Genomic DNA, 23751 nt, shown 5'->3' with positions numbered 1-23751 from the left:
AGAAAGAAGAAATAATACTAAATAACATACAAAATTGTAAGGTGTGATACAGCCTTATGTGTCAAAATAATCAATGTGGCACAGCCTTCATATACACAACTCAACAAAAACAAAACAAAAAAATATGTATATAACCTAAACTAGGTATAAATTATAATAACTCTAAACAAAAACAATCAACTTACTATGAAATACCAAATACAATTTAACATTGGTCAGTTGAAATGTTCATATAGCTCTATATGAACCCAGAATAAAATAAAGAAAATACATAATCTAAATTATCAGAATTATCCAAACAACTTGAAGTGTGGTATGGTATAACCCCAACCTCTAAATCAAATAAAAGTAACTAATCTAATCAAATAAATAAATATAAATGTAACTATGTCTAAGAAACTACTGAATCTTAACAATTGTCAAAAGAACGTCTTCACGGAAAACTTTAAAAGTCAAAACCTCCCAAAAGAAAAATAAACAAAATGCCAAGGCACAATATGCAGTGCACACAAGAATGAATAATTGCAAATATGATTTACTACCAACAAAATGCAAAAAAAAAAAAAGATTTACTTTTAAAATTTTCTTACACACTGACAATTGTCAAAACTCAAAATACTACTAATATTACAGTATTTTCAAAATCTACGGGTGATATACTCATCAAACAAGATAACATAAAAAAAAATTATACTCGCAACAAAAAAATGATATTAAACTGTGATTACAACAAAAAAAAAAAAAATTCAAAATAAACCATGGGTTTTATTGTTTCACTTTAATATCTTTGTTTGTATATAAACATTACGATTTAAATTAATCCGTGGGCGCCATTTGCCACCCGACACATTGACGGAAAAAGTTGCCCGGCTATTTCGGAATACAATGTGCCGTTGACAAAAAAAAAATAGTGATATATCTTTAGGGCTAGGACCAAATACAAATTTTAAGCAGGTAGGAAAAAAAAAGATTTAAATAATAAACCAACTAGATATTCAACATTAAGGTAGTTTAATTTCCATTTTTTACACTTACCCTCATGTAACAAAATATAATAAATAAGCCTACCTAGCTAACCCCAAAACCATCACTTCAGAAATTACAATTTAAACAAATACTAAGGTTGCTCAGTCGTAGAGAGAAGGTTCTTAATATATTTACTACATTAAAAAAAAAAAAAAAAATACGTGATGAGTATAATGTGCTTAACGAGTATAATGAGCTTAACGAGTATACCACCAGAAATCAAATAACCTTGTAAATAAGCATAGATCAACTAAATAATGAGAAAGTCTGTACCTCTTCTGCTTTAATTCATACCAATTACTTGAATTGTCAATTTGCTCGGGACATCCACCGGGTGTCGAGGTTTCAACAGGAAGTTTCGATGAGCAGGATCTCCAGCCCAAAGGTTCTACTTTAATACGGACAGATGTTTCATTGCTCTGGTGATCCACGGTAGACTCAGCTTTCAAAATATTGAAAAGATACCTTTTAGCGTTTTATTTAAATTTCAAATTCAAACATCCAGGCCTCGATGATTGAAGTTTAACGAAAATGACAGAATGAAATCGAAATATAATTTTAAGTTTGAGTTCTGTTTGTAACTCATTTAAGTTCCATCTCAATTTCAAATTATAAATTTTTCATATTTAAATTTTTCCTACATCATGGTAACGCAAGTGTATTTTCTTCTAAAGTCATATTTCTATTAATTAGTTACGTAATATAATAAAATAAAACAATAAAATACTAAGGAAATATAAAAATGAAAGAATCAAAAAAAAAACCCTGAAACAAAGAAAACACGTTGTCAAAATGGCGGAATCGAACCGATGCAAAATTTAAAAGAATGGTTTAAAATCTTACCAGAGTAGATTGCATAAATGTAATCTCTCGTTCCCACCATCCCCGAAATCAGATAAAAATATCTATTTCAAAATGAACAAAATAAGGAAGCTGTAACAAAAGTAAATTACGAGTTAATATGACACCTAAAGGTTATCACAAACACAAAGGGAAAAAGGTCCCACCAAAATATCGAAATTAACTCACCATTATTGTTGAGATAAATAAAATTATTATTCTCTACTTCAGAGACATAATTTTTAATATGCAGGCGAACCTGGCCAACAAAACACGAAAACGTGAAATCTTTCCCTCGCCGTTCCCAATCATGGTCGAAGCGAAAGTCTTTTTAATCTGGCAGTGTTGCCACTCAAAATTAAAAATTTATCCAATACAGCAAACCGAAATAAATCTATATATTTTATTTTTTTTTAATATTATTTATAAAAACAATTTAGACAAAAATCCTAAGCAATTAAATAAATATTTAAACATGAAACAATGTAAAAACAAAACCGTGCAAATACATAGCAACTCTCCAAGCACGCCATCTAGTGAGCCCGCAAGCTTCGCTAGATAAACCTCAATACCAGGATCAACAGTAATACCGCGGCTATAACTAGATGTCGCTATGCACCACAATTTTACTACGTTACAAACGATAGTTCTAAAACATCTAAAAAACTTAATAAACCGCGATAAAATCCGAAAAAGTTGTTTCATTATAAATAAGAATGCGTCAAATACGCAAAGTCTAGCCTCCTTCAGAGCTAAATAGCCTTTTTTTCCGCATGGAATGCTTACAGGCTGATAGTATAATGCAGATAATTAGCATTAATCACCAATTAGGCTAGATCTTATACCAAACTCTTAAAATTTGTGTTAAAAATACTTGGTTATAATTGTTTTATTTATCTGGCTAGACATCTGAATTTTAATGTACATCCTACAGTTAATTAGAATAGTTAGTATCAATTTCGTGAGCTAAACCTAAAAATATTCATTTAAATCTTAAACAAAAAATTGGTAATGCAATTTTTATTTAGTATTTGAGCCAGCAGCGTCCGTATAATTCTCTGTCACTTATTCAATTAATTGACAGCTTATATGATGAAAATGTTTTCTACATGGGGAATGAGGCCAGTGTCCAGCAGTGGGACTTTACAGACTGAACGGTAAAGATTCTGCTTAAAATTTAGAGCAGCCCTACTGCGAAAGTACCCTTACAAAAGATCACAGCACAGAAATGTTGTGTTTCTGTGGCGAGTAATGTGGCCAGAGCTCTTGGCATTGGGAGTAAGGTAGGCAACGCGCTTGCGATACTTCTAGTATTGTAGGCGTCTATAAGCTACGGTATTTGCTTACCATCAGGTGAGTCGTACGCTTGTTTGTTGACCTTGTATTAAAAAAAATTCTCAGCATAAACATGTTATTTGTTTACTTGCAAGTGCATTGGGTACGCGTTTACTGTAAGTATTTCATTAACTTACAATATGAGTGATTAAGCGTGCATACAATTACTAAGTGATGAATGAGTATTATTCTTTGTATTCAAAGCATCTAACACATTCCAGTTACTCATATTACTTGAAATTATATGATTGTGGTTTCAATTCTGACTAGCCCGTTGGCGCAGTTTGTAGTGACTCTGCTTTCTGCTCCGAGGGTTGTGGGTTCGATTCCCACCTCGAGTCTGGGTGTAATATAAATATTTATTTATATATTTATATATGTATTATTTATAAGTATGTTTATCGAAAAAAAAATATGTAGCTATATACCAGTATTGCTTGTGTTATAGGCTGTAACCTATAACACAAGCATTAAGTTGCTTACTTTAGGAACAGACGACCGTGTGTGTATTGTGTAGATATTTATTTATTATTTATTTATTTATTATTATTATTATTATAATTTCCGGTTGCTTGGAGTTAGTATAAGTATAAAAGATCAATCAACTGATACACCGTTTGAGGGCAAATCACTCAGTTGGAGACGTCACATGTGAATTGTTTTTTTGTAAGAATTGTAGTTTTTGTTTATTTTCTAACCGGATTCTTGAATTTAGACACAAAAATGTCATAATATATATAGCATGATTATAATTGTTTGACATGTAAGTAGCGTACATGCGAGAGAGTCAGTGTATAGGTAAATTAAATAGGCTTCCAATCATTGTTAATCTAATCTAATCCCTTTAAACGAGCAATTCTTGTATATATAACTATATAAACTGAATCTCGGCTACAACGATTTTCATGAAATTTAGTATGCAGATTATTTCGGGGGCGATAAATGAATCTAGTAAGGATTAATTTTTAGAAAATATCGTTTTATCCGTTTTTAGGCAATGATAAAATGACTACAATATCATTAGAATACGAAGCTGAATTTCGCCACTGTGAATACGCCAAGGTAAATAGCTCAGGTGGGAAATCTGCTGATCGCAAAACGAGACGACCCGAGTTCAAATCACCATGACTCCATATTTTTTTCCTTTTTTTTCTAATTGCACAATATTAAGATCATTATTAAGCAAACTAAGTACACTCAAAGCCAAATTACCATACCAGACACTGCGGCTCCTATACGTGGCCTGGCTTCGGTATCGATTATGGTGTTAGTAGTTACGGCAGATCCTAAAGATCAAACTTGGAAAATATTTACAAAACGCATACTTAATAATTATAAGAACAACCATAATCAGCTCTTTCGTCATTGTAATGTTATGAATATATATGATAAAGTTAAATTTTCTGTTCTAACCCAAATTAATAATACAACCTTGTTAAATGAAAAACTAAGACCTATAGGCTTACGTCATCTTGATTCAAACCTTAAACATTACTTGCCAAAACCTAACTGACGACTATTTAATACCTGAATATCTTAACGAACTGTCAAAAGAACTGCAAGAAATGTATTTCTTCTTCTTCTTCTAGTTCTTTTGACAGTTTGACAGTTCGTCGTGAGAAAGAGTACCACGATAATCAAATCACGTTATAAAAAATATTTTTTACAAAAACAAACTGATTTAACTGAGTGAGTCTCTGTACCCAGATAAGCCCGCGACGTTTTCGTGGTGCTTAAATTGCAAAATATAATGTTTATAATTGGCCAATAAATTAAAAAAAAAAACTTGTGTTTTTTTTAATTAAAATAACTACGAGTAGTTCATATACAATCAGTATGTAATTCGTATTCAAATAAAATTTCCAAAAAAAATACGATTACAAAAAAAAAAGCAAAACAAAAAACCGTGCTAATCTCGGTCATCTAGGTACTTTATTTAACATTTATTATATGCAGTTTCATTTTTAATTACAAAATTCTATTCATATTGTGAAAAAAAGTAATAAAAAGTTTTCTAACTGCGTCATACCCTTGATCATATTTTTCATGTAATAAATATAATTTTCGCGAAAACGTTACGATTAGGTACTTACAAATTTTTTGTTTGGTAATAATTTTCAACCTTAAATTCTTAATCATATACGTTTTAATTATTTTATCTATTTCACGCGAAAGAATTTATACAAATGTTATGGTGTCTTTTACTCATAGCAGTCGTCAACGTTTTGGTGAAGGGATTACAGAAGCGTTATTAAAGTCGATGGTAGTGAGTCGATTCCCATTAGGAGCGGGTTTCTAGTCGGAGCTAATAGCTGACACTCTGCCTTGGAGAGCACATAAAGCCATCAGCTCGGGCTGTTACTATTGGCAAAGAAATAAAGTATTCTTCTTAAGATAGTAAATTTTGTTTGAATGTTTACTATAGGAAATGATGACAATAAGGAATATTGATCCTTCTCTTACAACGTTAAAAAAAGATCTATGCCCAGCTGTGGGATGTTACAAGCTGAATCATGATCGTAATCGTAAGTCAATGATTAAGCTCTTACCAATTGAATTTTGAGTATTTGAGAGCTATTTGATATTATATCAAATAGCATTATAAAAGTAAATTCAAATTATGCTAACCGCATGAAACATAAAAACATCGTAACACGCGTCAGCGCATATGGTTGGAATTTGGAATTAAATAAAAAAAAATATCTTCTTGTTTTTATTGAAATATATTTCTTTAATAAATTAATTACGGTTAGTGTAAAACTTTAACGGATTAGGAATGTACTAGATCGTTCAATAAGTCCCGAGACTAACCTGGAAATGGCGCATATATTAAAAACTCTTTTGATTTTTAAAAAGTACTGGCTATCAATACAAGAATATGTGTCAAATTTTTAAAAATGGAACAATAAAACTATTGATTTTGAAACATTTAAGTGACGCTACGGTTGTAATTTAGATACAATGGAAAAAAACGAGTTTCGCGTGTTGATAAAACATTGTTTTTTAATGGGAAAAAATACCGTTGATGCACAGCAATGGCTTATAAAATGTTATGCAGGATCAGCTCCCTCTAAAGCAACCATTTGTCGGTGGTATGCCGACTTCAAACGCGGTCGCATGGACACCAATGATGGGGAACGCTCAGGTCGTCCAAATGAAGCAGTGACTCAACAAAATATTAACCAAGTCTTCAAAATCGTATTGGAAGATCGGAAGGTAAAAGTGCGAGAGATAGCCGAGATAGTGAAGATTTCAGCTGGTAGTGTTTTCACTATTTTACATAAAAAATTGGCCATGAAAAAGCTTTTTTCTAAGTGGGTGCCGCGTTTGCTTACAAATAATCAAAAGAAACAACGTATCAATGATTCAGAGCGATGTTTGGCGCTGATGAATCATAATAAAAAGGATTTTTTACGGCGGTATGTAACAATGGATGAAACCTGGATATACCATTTCACTCCGGAATCCAATCGGCAGGCAGCGGAGTGGAGAGCGGCTGGTGAAAGCCGCCCGAAGCGTCCAAAGACTCAGAAATCGGCCGGTAAGGTTATGGCGTCTATATTTTGCGATGCGCATGGAATAGTTTTCATCGACTACCTTGAAAAGGGGCAAAATATAAATAGTGACTATTACATGTGCTTATTGGAGCGATTGAAGTACGAAATTGCGGATAAACGGCCTCACATTAACAAAAAGAAAGTGGTGTTTCACCAGGACAACGCGCCTTGTCACAAGTCCGTGAGAACGATGGCCAAAATTAACGAATTGGGCTTCGAATTGCTTCCTCATCCCCCTTATTCGCCAGACTTGGCCCCCAGCGATTACTGGCTGTTTGCAGACCTCAAAAAAATGCTTCAGGGTAAGAAATTTGACTCAAATAGTGAAGTTATCGCAGCAACGGACGCTTATTTTGAAGCCAAAGACAAATCGTTCTACACACATGGGATAGAAAAGTTAGAAAAGCGTTGGAGGGACTGTATCGCTCTTGGAGGAGACTATGTTGATGAATAAAAATTAATTTTATAAAAAAGACCTTTTTTTAGTACTTAGTCTCGGGACTTATTGAACCACGTGTTAGTTAATGTAGAGAAGGGCTGGCAAGAATTTTCTTAGTTACTTTTTACAACAAATATCAATCATTAAGAATTTTTAATTTAATCTCAAAACGAACATTATGAAGACACTTTTAAATATTTTTTTGATATAAAGTTTCAATTTAGATTTTTTTTTAAATTTTAACGGAAATATTTATGTACGTCGTAAAAACAACCATTATATACTTATCAAGTAGTAGCGACGTCAGTTGACGTATTTTTCTAATCGTGATTGCTGCAGAAAGCCAAGTCTTCTAGTCAGGGTTCTAGTAGGTAAATGTCAAATGGGAATTCCACTGAAGTCCAAATGTATTCTATAGAAAATTTTGGTGTCAATAGTAATAAGATTCATTTTATTTGAATTCGTTTTATCGGGATTTTTACCATGTACCTTTTTATCTTTGAGAGCTGAGACGGAGGGTAGACCGATATGTCTGCCCATAACATCTACCCGCAAAAACCAAACAGTTCCTCCGTGACCATGGCGCATGCAACTGCGCCGAAATATCGGAGCCTCAAAGATAAAAAGGTACATGGTAAAAATCCCGATAAAACGAATTCAAATAATGTTAAGAACCATGGAAATTTAAAACAATAAGATTCATTTTATTTACTTCCAAATAGTTATTAGGATGTTTAACATTGGGCATCGCAAATACAACGCGTTATTGGCGTTCAAAACAAAGTTATTTGTACTAACTTGGTTTTGTAGTACTAGTTTTATATTTGCGACGAAGCAACGCTTGTTGTCATAATCATTTTTTATCCTAACAACTTTAATACTATAAAACTGAATAAACGATGTATCATCAGCGAATAACACTATATCCTAAATATCCTTAACATAAAATGTTAGACCATTTATCTAATACTATTAAACGAGCAATTCTTGTATATGTATATATAGAATTTGAATCTCGAAAACGGCTCCAACGATTTTCATGAAATGTAGTATGCAGGGGGATTCCGGGGGAAATAAATAAATCTAGCTGGGATTCATTTTTAGAAAATGTCGTTTTTTCCCTGCTTTTAGGCAATGAAAAAATGGCTACAATATCGTTAGAATACGAAGATAATTTCGCGACATTAAAGTTGTAATAGCTCGGTGGGAAATCGGCCGATCGGGATCAACCGAGAAGACAATGGTTCGAATCAATGTCTCTGAGGATCAATTATTTTTTTCCTTTTTTTTTCTAATTGCACTCGTGATTTTCTATTTAAATAACCAGTTAAACAGTGAAATCGGAAAATATTATCTATATTTTATCATTATTATTTTTTAATAATTTTTATATTTTTGATTTTTTATATTTATTTATATTTTTTATTATTGTCGGTAACAAAATAATTATTCATATTTTATAAATATGTAAAATCTATTTAAAAATAATTTACAAAAAAAACACGATTTACTAAAAATACCTAGCTACGTTCGGTTACACAGGTACTGTATATTAAAAAAACAAATGGACCTAAAATTGATTCCAGTGGAATACTCCTTTTTAGCACAGATTCAGAAGACTTAATTTCGTTTATTGTACATTGACATTGAAATCTATTAGCATTATTATTCTAACATAGGAAGCAATGAGATTAAAAGCTTCACCATTTATATCATAATACTTAAGTTATATATGAAATATCATAAATTCGCCGTGTGGTGTCGGCCGACTAGAATAGCACCACCCCCTTTTTTCCCGTGGGGTCGTAAAAAGCGACCGAGGGATAAACCTGGCACAAAATCATTCGTGGTATCGCTATAAAATACAAAAAAACTCCTCCAGCCAAACTGGCTTCACACCTATCGACTCGTCGTTCCTGTGGGCCTAGCCAGTGAGGTTAAGAGGATGGCGCGGAGCTTAGGCAATTCTGCGTTTTTCTGAAGAGTGTCCTAGGCGACACAGTGTCTGTCTGATACTGTCTAAATCGTCTGCAATAGACGGACTAAGGCCAAAGAGAAGAGGGGAGATATCAAAGTACGCCATACGATTGGGCTGCAGACAATTTTTGAGCAGTCCGCTTAAGCTGTAGTGTCGCGCATTAACATAATAATTTTTGAAAGAATTATCTTTTAAGCGGCGAACCAAAAAAAAATTATAAAATAAAATTGAAGGATGTTTAAATAAAAATAACAGATTCAGATTAATTTATTACCGTGAAACACAACTCACACTGCGTACGATTAAATTAAAAATTACAAATTAGATGCTAAAATTTAAATTATGAACTCTCATACCTCCATAAGATAAGGTATAATAAATCTTTAATAATAAGAACAAATTTATAAAATTGAAGATCTTGAAATAACGTGGGTTCGTACCATTCGTGGCACATGATTGGGGGTTAAATAATAGCACTTAGGCGGTTCGGGTCTTCGATGCATCACGTAGCTCTGCACTCCCAGCTCCTATCATATACGCTGCATACGCAAGAGGCAAACCACATCACGCGGACCGTGCTAACAAACAACAACCGCCTAGCAGAAAAAAAGAGCAATACGCAACCACAACTAAATACTAATATTATATATGTTGCAGTAGTTTAATCACAAGCGCATCCGCATTCGTAATCAGCCTGCATCATCCCACTGTTGGGTGTAGGCCTCTTTCTCCATGTAGGAAAAGTATTGGAGCTTAATCCACCGCGATGCTTCACTGCGGGTTGGCGGATATATTCCCTACTTATGATAATAACTGGGACTGACGGTTGAACGTGCTCTCCGAGGCACGGTGGGGAGATACACAAGGACATACATCAAACCGGAAAGAAATATTTGTACAAATGTAAATATTCATCTCGAGCGGGAATCGAACCCGCAACCCGTCAGCGTTTTGGGCGACTACTCGCCCCACTACACCAGAGCGGTTGTTTTATACGCATGTGAGTGCAAAATAGCCTCAAACTTTGAAGGTTTTGGGACGAAGTACGCATCTCATCATTACATTACAGCCTATACAGTCCACTGCTGGACATAGGCCTCCACAAGTTCACGCCAAAAATGCGTGAACTCATGTGTGTTGCCCATAGTCACCACGCTGGGCAGGCGGGTTGGTGACCGCAGGGCTGGCTTTGTCGCACCTAAGACGCTGCTGCCCGTCTTCGGCCTGTGTATTTCAAAGCCAGCAGTACGCATCTGCCTTGGTGAAAATAAGATACCAATGTCTGTGCTATTATTAGGGTAGGGCGAGTGGGGCGACCGCCCAGGGCGCTGGATATAAAAGGGCACAGGCTATCTGATTTTTCGACCCAATCTTTTTTTTTAAATAAAAGATTGCAACCTACAAGTAGAACTGTATCCAAATGTATGAATTGAGTTGTGAATATTATTAACTATACCTGTATGGGTGCTAGTCAGGTAAGGAGGTCTTCTAAGCTTAAGTTTTTGAAAAAACTTAATTGCAAAAAATTATATAATTGCTTTCTTAATATGGGATTGAATTGCAATCAGGGGGCGCCCTTGAAATCTCGCCCAGGGCGCTAATAGTAGTAATAAAAGGGACTGATTACATATATATAACGTAATTTTAACTTGATACTATATTGTCTACTGGTTTAAAGGTAAATGCACGATCTTTATGTAATTTGAAATAATTTGTTACCTTAAACAGCGGCGACGTAATTTCATAGGAATTGCTGATTAGTTTTTCTAGGTCAAAGACAGCTGGCAGCTACATATATACTGATGTTATAGAGATGTGGTATGTTTGTATGTCGAAAGATATTAGGCGTTATTACTTAATTTGGAACTATTTTCAAGATAAGATATCATTATTATTAGGCTATAAAATATCTCGTTATGAGTTATAGAATTAGTCATAAAAATCGACCAATTATTTTCATTAACTTCCTATATGCGTTTAGTTCGTTTACGTATTTTGGATATTAAAAATTGTCATGCAGGGTGGAATTAATACTAATAAATACATTATAAGCCCGTGAAAAGGTTTCAATCATCCATCCATCCTTATTTGATAAATAATAAGGATGGATGGATGATTGAAACCTTTTCACGCCAAAAGCCAGCTACTTTAACAATACACTTTTTTAATTTGTATTATTTTATTTTTGTGTTACCCACACATTAGGAAATTCTTAACATTATATAGTTACGGGTTTTGTAAAGAACTCACTATAGACGACGCCACGGTCGCTTAGACCGAATATAAATTCGAATATCAAAGATTTCGATCTATCGATTTCTCTTCTCTATTCGATGTACATCGTTCTATAGCTTAATTGGCTAGAGCAGTAACACGGTCAGTCGGAGATGCGGGTTCGACTTATTTTATAGACAATGCCAGGAACATTGCAAGCGCGTTGCCAATCATAATCTAAACTTTACTCGCCACAGGAACACAACACTAAAAGCAAGTAATATATACTTAGATATGATCTTCTGCAACGTTGAGAGACTTTCTTAGTCGAGCCGCTCTAAAATTTGAGAAAGATAATTCATGCTGTGACTTAGAAAATTGTAGATTCAATTCTTATTAACACAGGCTTACTACTTTCAAGACTTTGCAAGTCAAACTACATAGTATAACTAGTACAAAATATATAAACTTTTAATAAATGACGTAAAAAAATTAGTTGTACATAATTATTACATTTCTATTAAAAAATCCCTGACATGTTGCCATTCCTGCGCACGGACCAAATCAGTCTTAGTATAATGGCACTACGAGCGTAGTAGTAAAGGCATCTGCGCCATCTTGTGTACTAGACATACCTTTTACGTAATAATTAAATGAGTTGCAAATAGCTCTGGTTTAAATTTCTTGACGAAGTTATTATATGTACAAATAAATAAAGTTGGAGTGTCTGTTTGTAATATTAAAATAATCGCTTTTTACTAATTTCGATATATACACGGTACATATACCAAAATAACAATTTTTTAACTGAACAATAGATTTTTTGTTAAATTCCACGCGGACGAAGTCGCGGACACAGCTAGTATATTATAATTTTTATTAATATACCTATTAAGCGAACGCCACTTATAGCGCTTTATAAATCAACATTTAAGCGCTTTATAAATCAACATTTGCTTTGCTAAATAATGTGAAATGACAAAAAGCTAACGACAGAAAATAGTGGATTTTGCGCTTTTGACTTGCCCAAGCTTATTTTTAACTGACTTACATAAAAAGGAGGAGGTTCTCGACGATATTACGATTGCATTTTTTATGATTAGTTTTGTGCCTTTGTTTGTCGCAATTATTTATTATTTTATATAAACATGTTTTGATATGTTTGAATGTGTCGATTATTTTTTTTTTATTATTCTTTTATAACGGATTACCCAACTTTGTGCAGTCAATCACAGTTTATACGCACGCACATTTGGGCAATTTATTTTTATTCATTTGTAAATTAAGCATTTTAGTAACATAATAGGATCATACAAAGTCTAGAGAGTTAGTCTAGACTAATTGATTGACTTATTTTAAGCAAAATAATTTATTGCATACAATGTAAATTATTTTTGTATAATTTTTTTTGTATAAAAATAATTTACGTGTATTAGTTTACAGACAAAAAAAAATTAAGTCATGAACAATTTACAATTTTCCAGGAAAAACTTGATGCAACACCTGGACAGATGTTACGCGACAAATCCTGAGGCTGACCCAGATTTGAAGAGGAAGACTGTCTTACTCAACTTATTTTTTTTCGGTAAGCTGCCTTTTTTATTCCACAAGGATGGCAAACAAGCCTCCCACCTGATAGTAAGCAAGTTAAAGAGGGTCATAGAAAAAAAAATTCTACTATGTATATATTTTTTTCTTTAATACACGCTCGTCTGTTCGTACGGTAAGCAACTTAATGCCTTTGTTATAGGTAACAGCCGACTGATAAAGCTATATTTTTTCAGAAATATATATAATACATATAAATACATATACGTTACACGCAGACTCAGGCAGGATTCGGAACCACTACAAAAACTGCGCCAATAGGCGAGTCGAATAATCAAAAGTCAATTTTTGTTGCTTCCTTTTTGGTTAACAGTAAAGTACATAAAACACACTAAAGATTACAGAAACAAATAGGAAATACTTGTTATAAATATAAATTATTAAGATAGAATATTTAACAGTCACAGAAGTTAAACATAAATGAATAGTAGGAACTTTATATTTAAGTTTACAATATAGATAACTTTATAATAAGCTTCAAAAAAAAAATCCAGTTCTGAATTTAAATGTATTAATTTTAATTCTAATAATTAAATTGAAGCTAAAAAAAATTATAAACGTAAAACCCACAAAACAGAATAATTGTGTTTGTGCTCGCTAAAAAAAAACTGACTTCAATAATTACAAACGTAATTATTGTATTTATTGTAATAAAACCTCATTTCCTCTATACTTTTTGTTGTACTATATATATAACGCGGTAAGTTTTGTAGAGGTTGGTTATGGCGTCTTGTCCCCCAATAAGTTGAAAGCATCAACAAATATCTAAAGTACATTCAGTGCGATTCGAGTACTGTTTGGTGAAAATTCACCAAATAATAACGTCCTCACTCTCGTTCGTATTCTACAATTTTCGGAAAATTAGTACTCACCACACTGTCGGAGGAAATAATTCAAATACAATGACGAGTCCTTTCGAAGCCTATTTAAATAAAGTTGATTTTGATTTCGAATGATTAATCGTTTTATACACAAAAACAAATATTTTTCGATATCAAAGTTGCGGTCACTCAACGAAATATTTTATACAGCCAAAAAGACAAACTGTTAAATGAATGTAAATTTTTTGTTTTAACACTTTTCCTCTTATTTTTTGTGTATTTGCTTGTAATTTTCGTTTAGACAATGAAATGAATAATAAACATAAATATTTATAGTAATACACCGAATACAATGAATTGTTATATACATTCACTGTCATAATCTTCCATATTTTGGCCGAATAAAGACGTTCGCGATAGTTTGTATCAGTGACATTTAGTCGTTCGCTATGGTCATCTTGAGGGATGGTAAGTAGAAGAGTTGCCTATATACTTTGATGTCACAGTACTGGTTCCTCTCTATTCCGCTGGCGGTTGCAGGATCGAGTCCCGCATACAGCAAACATAGTACAAGCCATACAGATGTTTGCCGTGATCTGGGCGTTTGTTCTTGTGTATTGTGTCTGTTTCCGGAGCCCGACATAGGAATCAATCCTAGTTGAGGTCGTTTAATATATATAATGAAATAAAGTTTTTCGGACAGTTCGGGATGCAATTGTAGCTATAAAATAATTTTTAACAAAAAAAAAAAACCGACTTCAAAAAGGAAACTAAAAAGTGAAAAATAAATTTACTTAGTACAAAGTAATTCGTATTTTGATTTAGTTAATCAGAAATGATTATATAAATATTTTATAATTTTGAAGTCGGTGCCAAGTAAAACCATAACTACTCTAGTAGCTACTCATAAGTTGTATTCAGTTTTCTTTCATAATTTGTTTCATTGACTATTAGGTTGAATACTGTTATTATTCTGTTATTGTTTTGACATATCTAATAATATTTTTTGTACTTGTTTGTTGTGTGTGTGTTGTTTGTATTTGTTATTGTAGCCAGGTTGTTGTTATAGTATTTACTCGTAACCCTCATCAGACTGAAATGGCACTTATAACACATATATAGGCAAAGTTCTCATCAATAGAAACGAATTAAGTTCAAACAGCAGGTAATTGCTATAAATCGTTAAAGAGTTCCCTCGACTAACTTTTGTCTCCATCATCAGACTGTAATGGCACTTATAACTCATACAGGTGCAAAGTTCTCATCAATAGAAACGAATTAAGTTCAAAAAGCAGGTAATTGCTATAAATTCTTAAAGAGTTCCCTCGACTATCTTTCGTCTCCATCATCAGATTTTAATGGCACTTGTAACTCATATAAGTGCAAAGTTCTCATCAATAGAAACAAATTAAGTTCAAACAGCAGGTAATTGCTATAAGTCGTTGAAGAGTACCCTCGACTATCTTTCGTCTCCATCATCAGACTGAAATGGCACTTATAACTCATATATATGCAAAGTTCTCATCAATAGAAACGAATTAAGTTCAAACAGCAGGTAATTGCTACAAGTCGTTGAAGAGTACCCTCGACTATTTTTCGTCTCCATCATCAGACTGAAATGGCATTTATAACTCATATATATGCAAAGTTCTCATCAATAGAAACGAATTAAGTTTAAACAGCAGGTAATTGCTATAAATCGTTAAAGAGTTCCCTCGACTAACTTTTGTCTCCATCATCAGACTGTAATGGCACTTATAATTCATACAGGTGCAAAGTTCTCATCAATAGAAACGAATTAAGTTCAAAAAGCAGGTAATTGCTATAAATTGGTGAAGAGTTCCCTCGACTATCTCTCTTCTCCATCATCAGATCGACTTCAGACCTTTATTAAATAGTAGTGCTTTACAGTACCTAATGAAAACATGATTAAATTTACTAGTCACCCCTTACAATTTTTGAAAGTTTCCCTCGATTTCTTTGGGATCCCATCATCAGATCCTGGTTTCCTTATCATGGTACCAAACTATGAATATCTCCTTTCCAACAAAAAAAGAATTATCAAAATCGGTTCATAAACGAAGAAGTTATCTCCGAACATACATAAAAAAAATATATATATATATACGGTCGAATTGAGTAACCTCCTTCTTTTTTTGAAGTCGGTTAAAAAGTGGTAAACATAGTTTTGTTCCATGGCTAATATTTCAAGTGATGAAATTATGTTTGAAATTAACCTCGTGCTCGGAAAGCGATCTCCTCGTTTGCGACGACCTGCGTTAATTTGTTGAAAAAAGGTACTGAATGATTTTTAACCGACTTCCAAAAAAGGAGGAGGTTCTCAATTCGACTGTATTTTTTTAATGTATGTTACTTTCTGAACTTTTGACTGGGTGTAGCGATTTCGACAAATTTTCTTTTGATCGAAAGGTGGTGTGTGTCAATTGGTCCCATTTAAATTTATTTGAGATCTAACAACTACTTTTTGAGTTATCTAATAATCTAATAATGCGTTTTTACTTGACGCTTTTTTCGTCGACCTACGTTGTATTATACCGCATAACTTTCTACTGGATGTACTGATTTTGATCATTTTTTTTTGTTGGAAAGGGGATATCCCTAGTTTGGTACCATGATAAGGAAACCAGGATCTGATGCTGGGATCCCAGAGAAATCGAGGGAAACTCTCGAAAATCCACAATAACTTTTTACTGGGTGTACCGATTTTGATAATCTTTAATTTAATCGAAAGTTGATGTTTATCATGTGGTCATATATAAATTTCATTGAGATCTGATAACTACTTTTTGAGTAATCTTTGATAACGCGTAGTTACTTGACTATTTTTTCGTCGATCTACGTTGTATTACTCGTCGATGTAATTGAAGTCGGTTTTTTTTTCGTTTGCGAGCAAACACAATTATTAAACCATTATTAAGGGGAAGGTTCTCAATTCGACTGTATTTTTTTTATGTATGTTACCTCAGAACTTTATACTGAGTGAACCGATTTCGATGATTATTTTTTTTATTAAAAAATGTTGCTTGTCACGTGGTCCCATATAAATTTAATTGATATCTGATTAGTACTTTTTGATTTGCACATTGTATTAATTGTCGATGTAATTGAAGTCGATTTTTTTGTTTGCGATCAAACACAAATATACATTATCTCCTAAACAATGCGTCTTAATAAAAACTATAAAAGAAAAAAGTTTATCTTATGTACATAAAGTTGTTGATGAAGTATTTTTCATTCATAAGGATTTATACTCGTATGCATGGCTAATAGTAATGCAATAAAACCACCTGTTCACTTTTTGTCATAATCAAGTCGTTGCAGAGTTATTCTATGAGATCTACTAATATATTTTTTTATAAAAATGATAACAATAGTTTATCAAACATTATACATATTTACAATCACAACTTAAGAACTAAATATTTACAGATAGTTTTGGTATAAGTCATGTCCGCGATAAATAATAAAAATTCATCTAAACATTTTTGAATATCACATCCAAAATTGACCATTCCAGCGAGCGCGGATCGAACCCGCGTCTCCGACTGACCTTGTCGGCGCTCTAGCCAATTAAGCTATGGAACGATGTATCCGCTACGTCGAAATTTTTGATATGATAATTTTATTTTCGGTTTAAGTATTCAAAAATGTTAAGAATTCCTAATGTGTGGGTAACACAAAAATAAAATCGTACATATTAAAAATTCATCTCCTAATTCCTAAGATATTCATTGAAATTTAATTATGTATAAGTATTCGAAAGTCTTCATAATACTGCACTATTTTAGAACAAACTTGATAACCTTCAAAAAGATTATAATGAGCAAGCCTTAAGAGGTCTGGAAGCTGTCGCGAACATTTTTCCAGAACTTTTAATGGCAATCAAATTAACCGTTTACGCAGACGGAAGGTCTCATAATAGAATATTTTTTTACCATTTTTCTAATATTTATTACTAATGCTCAGTTTATATTAGTCGTAGTGTGATGTTATATAGCCTATAGCTTTTCTCGATAAGTGGACAATCTAAACAGAAAAATGAGTTTTCAATTCAACAACAAACAAATAGGGTATTCCACTATGTTCGAAAAAGTACTTCAAAATGTTGATTTTCTAATAAAAAGCCACAAAAAAAAATATATTTCGGCAAAATAAATACGCTTTCATACCATAAAATTAAATTATATTTTAAACCTTTTTTATTTCCGCGAAAACGCTATCAACCATTTGGTGACGTAATATTGTTAGGAACAAAAGTCGTGTATGACGTATGTAAGACCGAACTCGTTCAATACGTCAAAAGTCAATACCTTATACATATACTCTTTGTCGTTCAACGTTAACAGCTACAAATATTTGGTGTTTTGTGTAAAATAATGAATTACAATAGCTATCGTTGGTGTGTAGTGTCTAGCTGTACAAATACTAGCATTAAAAAAAACTATTAAGTCTTAATTTGGCAGTAACATAAGGAATAAAACAAACTAACACTTTCTAACATAATTTTTTATATTAAGTATACCTACATTAAAAAAAATAGTATAATATAACAAGTAATACTTACAAAGATGTTTTAACATTCCGAAATTCGGCAGAACAGAAGTCTGGGTTACATGCAAAAAACTTTGCAACCATCATTGAATAAATTTTTGGCAGATTCGTACTTATCTGCTTTTACAAAACCTTTTTGCATTTTAATAAATATATAGGTACAAATGAAATGCACTAACGAAAGAGCACAAGTATTAATCCTTGAAGTTAATGTTGATAGATATTTACCTGGCTGTTTACAGCTCTGACAGAACTTTGTTATTGTCCGTATGACGTCATGCCATGGCGGTTCGTGTTTTAGGTCACGTGATATACAGATTAAAATATACGACTTTAAATTTCAATATAATAAAACAATAATGTGCTTTTATGATTACAAATCAGAATATTTAAGTGTATTTTTACATAAATTTTAATTATTATCAAATTTTATAATTTATTTCTCACTACTGAAAGTACCATATTCTTTAGCTTTTAGCTTTATAATATTAGTTTAGATGAAAGATTTATTATTTCAATGTCGTAGAATCTTGCCAAAATATCATCTATATATAGATAATTCAAGTGGTGCTCCTGTGGTGAGAAAGTTTGTGATGTTTTTTTTTTATACAGTGATAGGCTTGCGTTTGACCACTATTTCACCTGATGATAAGTGAAAATGCGGTCTAAGATGGAGAACGCTTGCCTAGAAGTAGCCTATTCACTCGCAACTTAAAGATCCCCAGGTTATAGTTTTCGGAAACACAGACATGGACGTGATGTTGCTGAGGCGTCCACGGGTTAAACAAATTCAAATGATAATATAATACTATGATAATATAGCACAAACTTAAAGGTGAAAAAAGTGGTTATAATTGAGTAGTAAAATATATTCTTATTTTTTTGGCAGATTTTTTCTTCACATTTTTATATTATGAAAGACATATTTATTTATTTACATTTTTCTTTCCAGTGGCGACGGTGGTAGTCGCACTGATCTTGGGCGGTCAGTTGCGCGACCTGGGGTTCGATGGGGGTCGTCCCGGGTTTCTGCATTTCGGCGATAAAATTTCAGGTAATTTAGGAGAATAAGCGATACTAAAGCAAAATATACTTTAAGCTGAGTATCATGACCAAACTTTTTTTTATACAACTAGGTCGGCAAACAAGCGTACGGCTCACCTGATGGTAAGCGATTACCGTAGCTTATAGACGCCTGCAACACCAGAAGCATCGCAAGCGCGTTGCCGACCCTATCCCCAATTCCCCTCAGGAGCTCTGGTCACCCTACTCACCCAAAGGAATAAAACACTGTTTGAAAGCAATATTATTTAGCTGTAATCTTTTGTAAGGTCGAGGTACTTTCCCCGACCTCAGTTAATTACTCAAAGAATTTAAATAAAACTCGATGTCGTTAGAGTTCACCTATAATATACATAATATCACATGTTTGGCGCGAATTCGAGGAGGCCTATGTCCAGATATGGACTGTAATAAGCTGAAGTAAGAGAGAGAGATACATCGTATAGCAATTATTCTGTTCAGCGCTGTTCTCATGTAAGAGAGTCCGATTTATTCATTCATCAAAGAATAAAAAGAAGACGGGAGAAATCTTTTTGTTTGGCATAAAATATAGAGTACAAGACGTTGGGCGTCCGCCCAGTAGAGGGATGTTTACCTATAGGCTGGTTTAGTTAAGTTTTTCTTATGTTTGTATGTATCGTTTTTACCATACTAATACAATTAATATGCCGCTTATTCTCTGCAGAACCTACATTTTGAATCGGTGGTAGCTTCACTTTGAATGATGATTAAAATTGAAATTCGCAAGATTACGATTCGAAGGTGCTTTTGAAGCCTATTTGAATGAAGTCATTTTTGATTGAATAATATCTTTTTCAGACGGGGATGTGTACGATTATATCGTAGTCGGCGCAGGGGCTGCGGGCAGCGCGGTCGCCGCGCGCCTCGCGCTTGCAGGCAGACACGTGCTTCTTATCGAGGCGGGTGGGGATCCACATTTACTGACGAAGGTAGAATCTTCACTCACACTATAAATCTTAAGTATTTGTTTTCTCGTTAAAACGTAATCATCCTACGATCTACTTGATCTTACTTCAAAAATCTTCCTGTATTATTAAAAAAATCGTATGGCCATTGACTTATCGCGAAATCTCAAAAAGCTAAGGGAATAATTTTTCGCGCGAATGTTTTATAAAGCATGATCGACAGCGAGCTCTGCAAGCAGTCTGGTAGCTCTAGCGTTTGAAAGGTGAACCATAAATGTGGTCCAAGAGGTCATGAATTGTACCTAATATTATTATTATATATTGCTTTAGGCTCTGTATGTAAATATTACAGATTCCTAGGCGAGAAAAGCTGTCAGCAACTCTTAGTAATGGATAATTAATTATAATAAAACAGCATGGATAAATATCGATAAATGTAGTAAATTAATAATTTAGTAATTCACGTTCGTTTTACGTCGTTATCTAGTGCTGACATTTTAAAGACACTTCTCTATTTGTACTGTTGGGTAATGAGTTCTGTGAAGTCCATGAAGCTAGATTTAAAATAAACGTCGTAAGAAATTAATAATAATTAATTTAAGTAACAACGATTTAAGATTATTAATAATTGATGTACGAATTGTTAATATGTTTTAGATACCGTCTGCGGCGATAACACTGACAGCTTCGTCTCTCGATTGGTACTACGACACAATACCTAACAACAAGTCCTGTCTCTCATCCGTGGGAAAGAGGTGTCATTTTTCGCGTGGCCGATGTCTCGGAGGCTCAACCAGCATCAATTACATGATGTACACCCGTGGTAACAGGCAGGACTATGACTTCAACCTCACCGGCTGGACCTGGAAAGACATCGAACCCTACTTCTTGAGATACGAAAGACTCGTTAGCTTAAAACATCTGCCAAAGTCGTCAGCGCCCTACCATAACACCTCAGGCGTCGTCTCAATCGATTATTTCGGAGATTCGAACAATCCCTGGCATAAAAGGTTGATAGATAGTTTGGAATCTCTTAATTTCCCATATAATCCAGATGTTAACGCTCAATCACAAATAGGTGTTTCTCGTATTTTGGGTTTCACACACCGTGGTGAGCGAATGAGCACTGCTAATACGTATTTAGAAATGAAGAGTGTTAAGAGAAAGTTGAGGATAGCAAAGAACACGCAGTGTACAGGAGTCATCATTGACGAGAACAACGTAGCGCGGGGAGTCACAGTACAAAGAGGAAATAAAACATTGCGATTATACGCAAAACACGAAGTCGTTCTCAGCGCTGGATCTATTGGAACAGCTCAGTTATTAATGCTTTCAGGCGTAGGACCGAAAGACCATTTGAAAGAATTTGGAATACCTGTCAAATCAGATTTATCAGTTGGCGATGACATGTCAGACCACGTTTTACCGTTGTTGTTTATCAAAGTTGATTATGATCAACGCCCCTTTTCAGATTTTGCGGTACTTGGATCCAAAATTCTCGAAATTTTGCAGTGGATTATGACAAGAAGTGGACCGATGTCTTCGAACGGTTTGACCGATATCACAGCTTTTGTGAACACAAACTGTTACAACTACACTCTCAGGCGCTTAGTGAATGATAGACCAGAGTGCGAGCTACCAACTGCACAGTTTATCTATGCTTACTTAAATAAAGGAGTAGGCTCTATAGCCCCAAATTTAATCAACCTTGGACTGTCAAAGGACAAGGATATTTTGCAGCAGGTATTAAGTGAAAATAGTAAAAGTGCTTCTATTTTGATATCGTCGGTGGTTCTGCAGCCTAAATCTCGCGGTTGGGTTCGTCTGGCGAGTTCGGATCCACTTAAACCACCCGCCATTTCTCCTAATTATTTAGATGATGAAAGAGACGTTGATGAAATGGTCAGAGGCATAAAGATAATTGAACATATGGTAGATACACCACTTTTCAAGAAATACAATGCCTCGATACACCGAATGAAGATTTCTGGTTGCCCTGGCGTCGATGAAGATGGCTACTGGCCGTGTTATGCAAGGCACTTGACGCTTTCGGTGCAGCATGCGGTCGGGACGGCCGCGCTGGGCCGAGTAGTGGACGAGCGGCTGAGGGTTAAGGGAATAAAGAACCTTCGAGTCGGTGATGCCTCAGTTTTACCTTACGTGCCTCGCGGTAACACGGCCGCTGCAATAATCGCTATTGGAGAACGTTTATCAGATTTTTTGATACAAGACCATGGCTTAGAATGATCTTTCTTACCGTTTCACGACGGTAAAGATGCTGCATGTTATGAAGACTGTATCTGGGTTCTCCGACCTGAGATTTTTCGAATTAATGCTGATTCAAAGAGGTGGGCGAGGAGATACAATAGGAACCTTCATGAGGAAGTGGCACAAGAAACAAAATCTGTGATTTATGTTTTTAGTTAAATTTATTCAATTGTTTATAGTAATTTATAAATTAAATGTAATGTTTTTAATAAACATGAATACAACCGAGTTTCGTATTTCATTAATGTACGTTCGTCGATCGGCTAACCTGCAAAAAAAAATAATTTTATAATAATTATCTTTTGTAGCAGTTGTGCGCTGGTGGTTACGGCATCAAAGAATATAGCCCCCGCTCTTCCCGTGGGTGTAGTAAGAGGCGACTAAGGGATAACAAGGTTCCACAACCACCTTGGAACTTAAAAAGCCGACCGATGGCGGGATAACCATCCAACTGCTGGCTTTGAAATACACAGGCCGAAGACGGGCAGCAGCGTCTTAGGTGCGACAAAGCCAGCCCTGCGGTCACCAACCCGCCTGCCCAGCGTGGTGACTATGGGCAACACACATGAGTCCGCGCCATTTTTGGTGCAAACTTGTGGAGGCCTATGTCCTAGTGGACTGCAATAGGCTATAATGATGATGATGATGAAATGATGTATCAATTCAGCCTGTAACGACAGCTCTCTTATCTGGGTAGCTCCTTCCTTCTTTTTTAGGGAAGGCTCAAAGGTGGATAACCACTACGCTCTTCCTCTTCTGGTTAGCGGACATTTTTTTGTTACAAAGGTGGCAAATAATAGTCCGGTCTGCACGACGCCTGAAATACCAGGGGTGTTGCCAGCAATTGTCTAACCTAACCTAACCCCTCTGGCAAACTTATTCATCACAGGAACACGATACTACTTGAGCGCAGAGATCCTATTAAGCTGTGATCGTCTGTAAGGTTAAGATACTTCCCCGCTCAGGTTGCTCTAAATTTTTTGTTTCGATATAATGCTATGTCGATTTTTACTGATAATAACAATGAGAAAGTATTCAATTAAACAGCTCAAATAGCCTATGAAATCGTGTTACACAGTATCATGTTTCGTATATTACTAACCTT

At 34.2% G+C, this 23751-nt stretch overlaps 1 protein-coding gene and 1 long non-coding RNA gene across 2 annotated transcripts; one reads left to right on the top strand and one right to left on the bottom strand.

The window, feature by feature from the left end:
• Positions 1-1874: 1874 nt before the first annotated feature.
• Positions 1875-2189, bottom strand: LOC123656754. The gene is made up of 2 exons (XR_006743590.1): positions 2056-2189; positions 1875-1959 (listed from the first exon to the last, which is right to left on the bottom strand). It is a non-coding gene; the product is annotated as an uncharacterized LOC123656754 (long non-coding RNA).
• A 2017-nt stretch (positions 2190-4206) lies between these two features.
• LOC123656523 (glucose dehydrogenase [FAD, quinone]-like) lies at positions 4207-22868 on the top strand. The gene is made up of 4 exons (XM_045592192.1): positions 4207-4276; positions 19343-19444; positions 20272-20402; positions 21036-22868. Exons 1-4 carry the CDS (start codon positions 4207-4209, stop codon positions 22623-22625), a joined length of 1893 nt encoding a protein of 630 aa, XP_045448148.1. The 3' UTR covers positions 22626-22868.
• The last annotated feature ends 883 nt before the right edge of the window (positions 22869-23751 follow it).

The sequence above is a fragment of the Melitaea cinxia genome, chromosome 9, assembly GCF_905220565.1.
Source record: "Melitaea cinxia chromosome 9, ilMelCinx1.1, whole genome shotgun sequence".
Taxonomy (NCBI): Eukaryota; Metazoa; Arthropoda; class Insecta; order Lepidoptera; family Nymphalidae; genus Melitaea; species Melitaea cinxia.
This window is presented reverse-complemented; position numbering and strand designations above follow the sequence as displayed.

What these genes read in the sequence shown, in the direction of transcription:
- LOC123656523 (XM_045592192.1), top strand. Translation starts at nt 4,207, where the DNA reads ATGACTACAATATCATTAGAATACGAAGCTGAATTTCGCCACTGTGAA. An exon ending in CGCCAAGGTAAATAGCTCAG is followed by an intron (nt 4,277 to 19,342) that starts GTGGGAAATCTG and finishes TTTTCTTTCCAG; the next exon opens with TGGCGACGGTGGTAGTCGCA. An exon ending in ATCCACATTTACTGACGAAG is followed by an intron (nt 20,403 to 21,035) that starts GTAGAATCTTCA and finishes AATATGTTTTAG; the next exon opens with ATACCGTCTGCGGCGATAAC.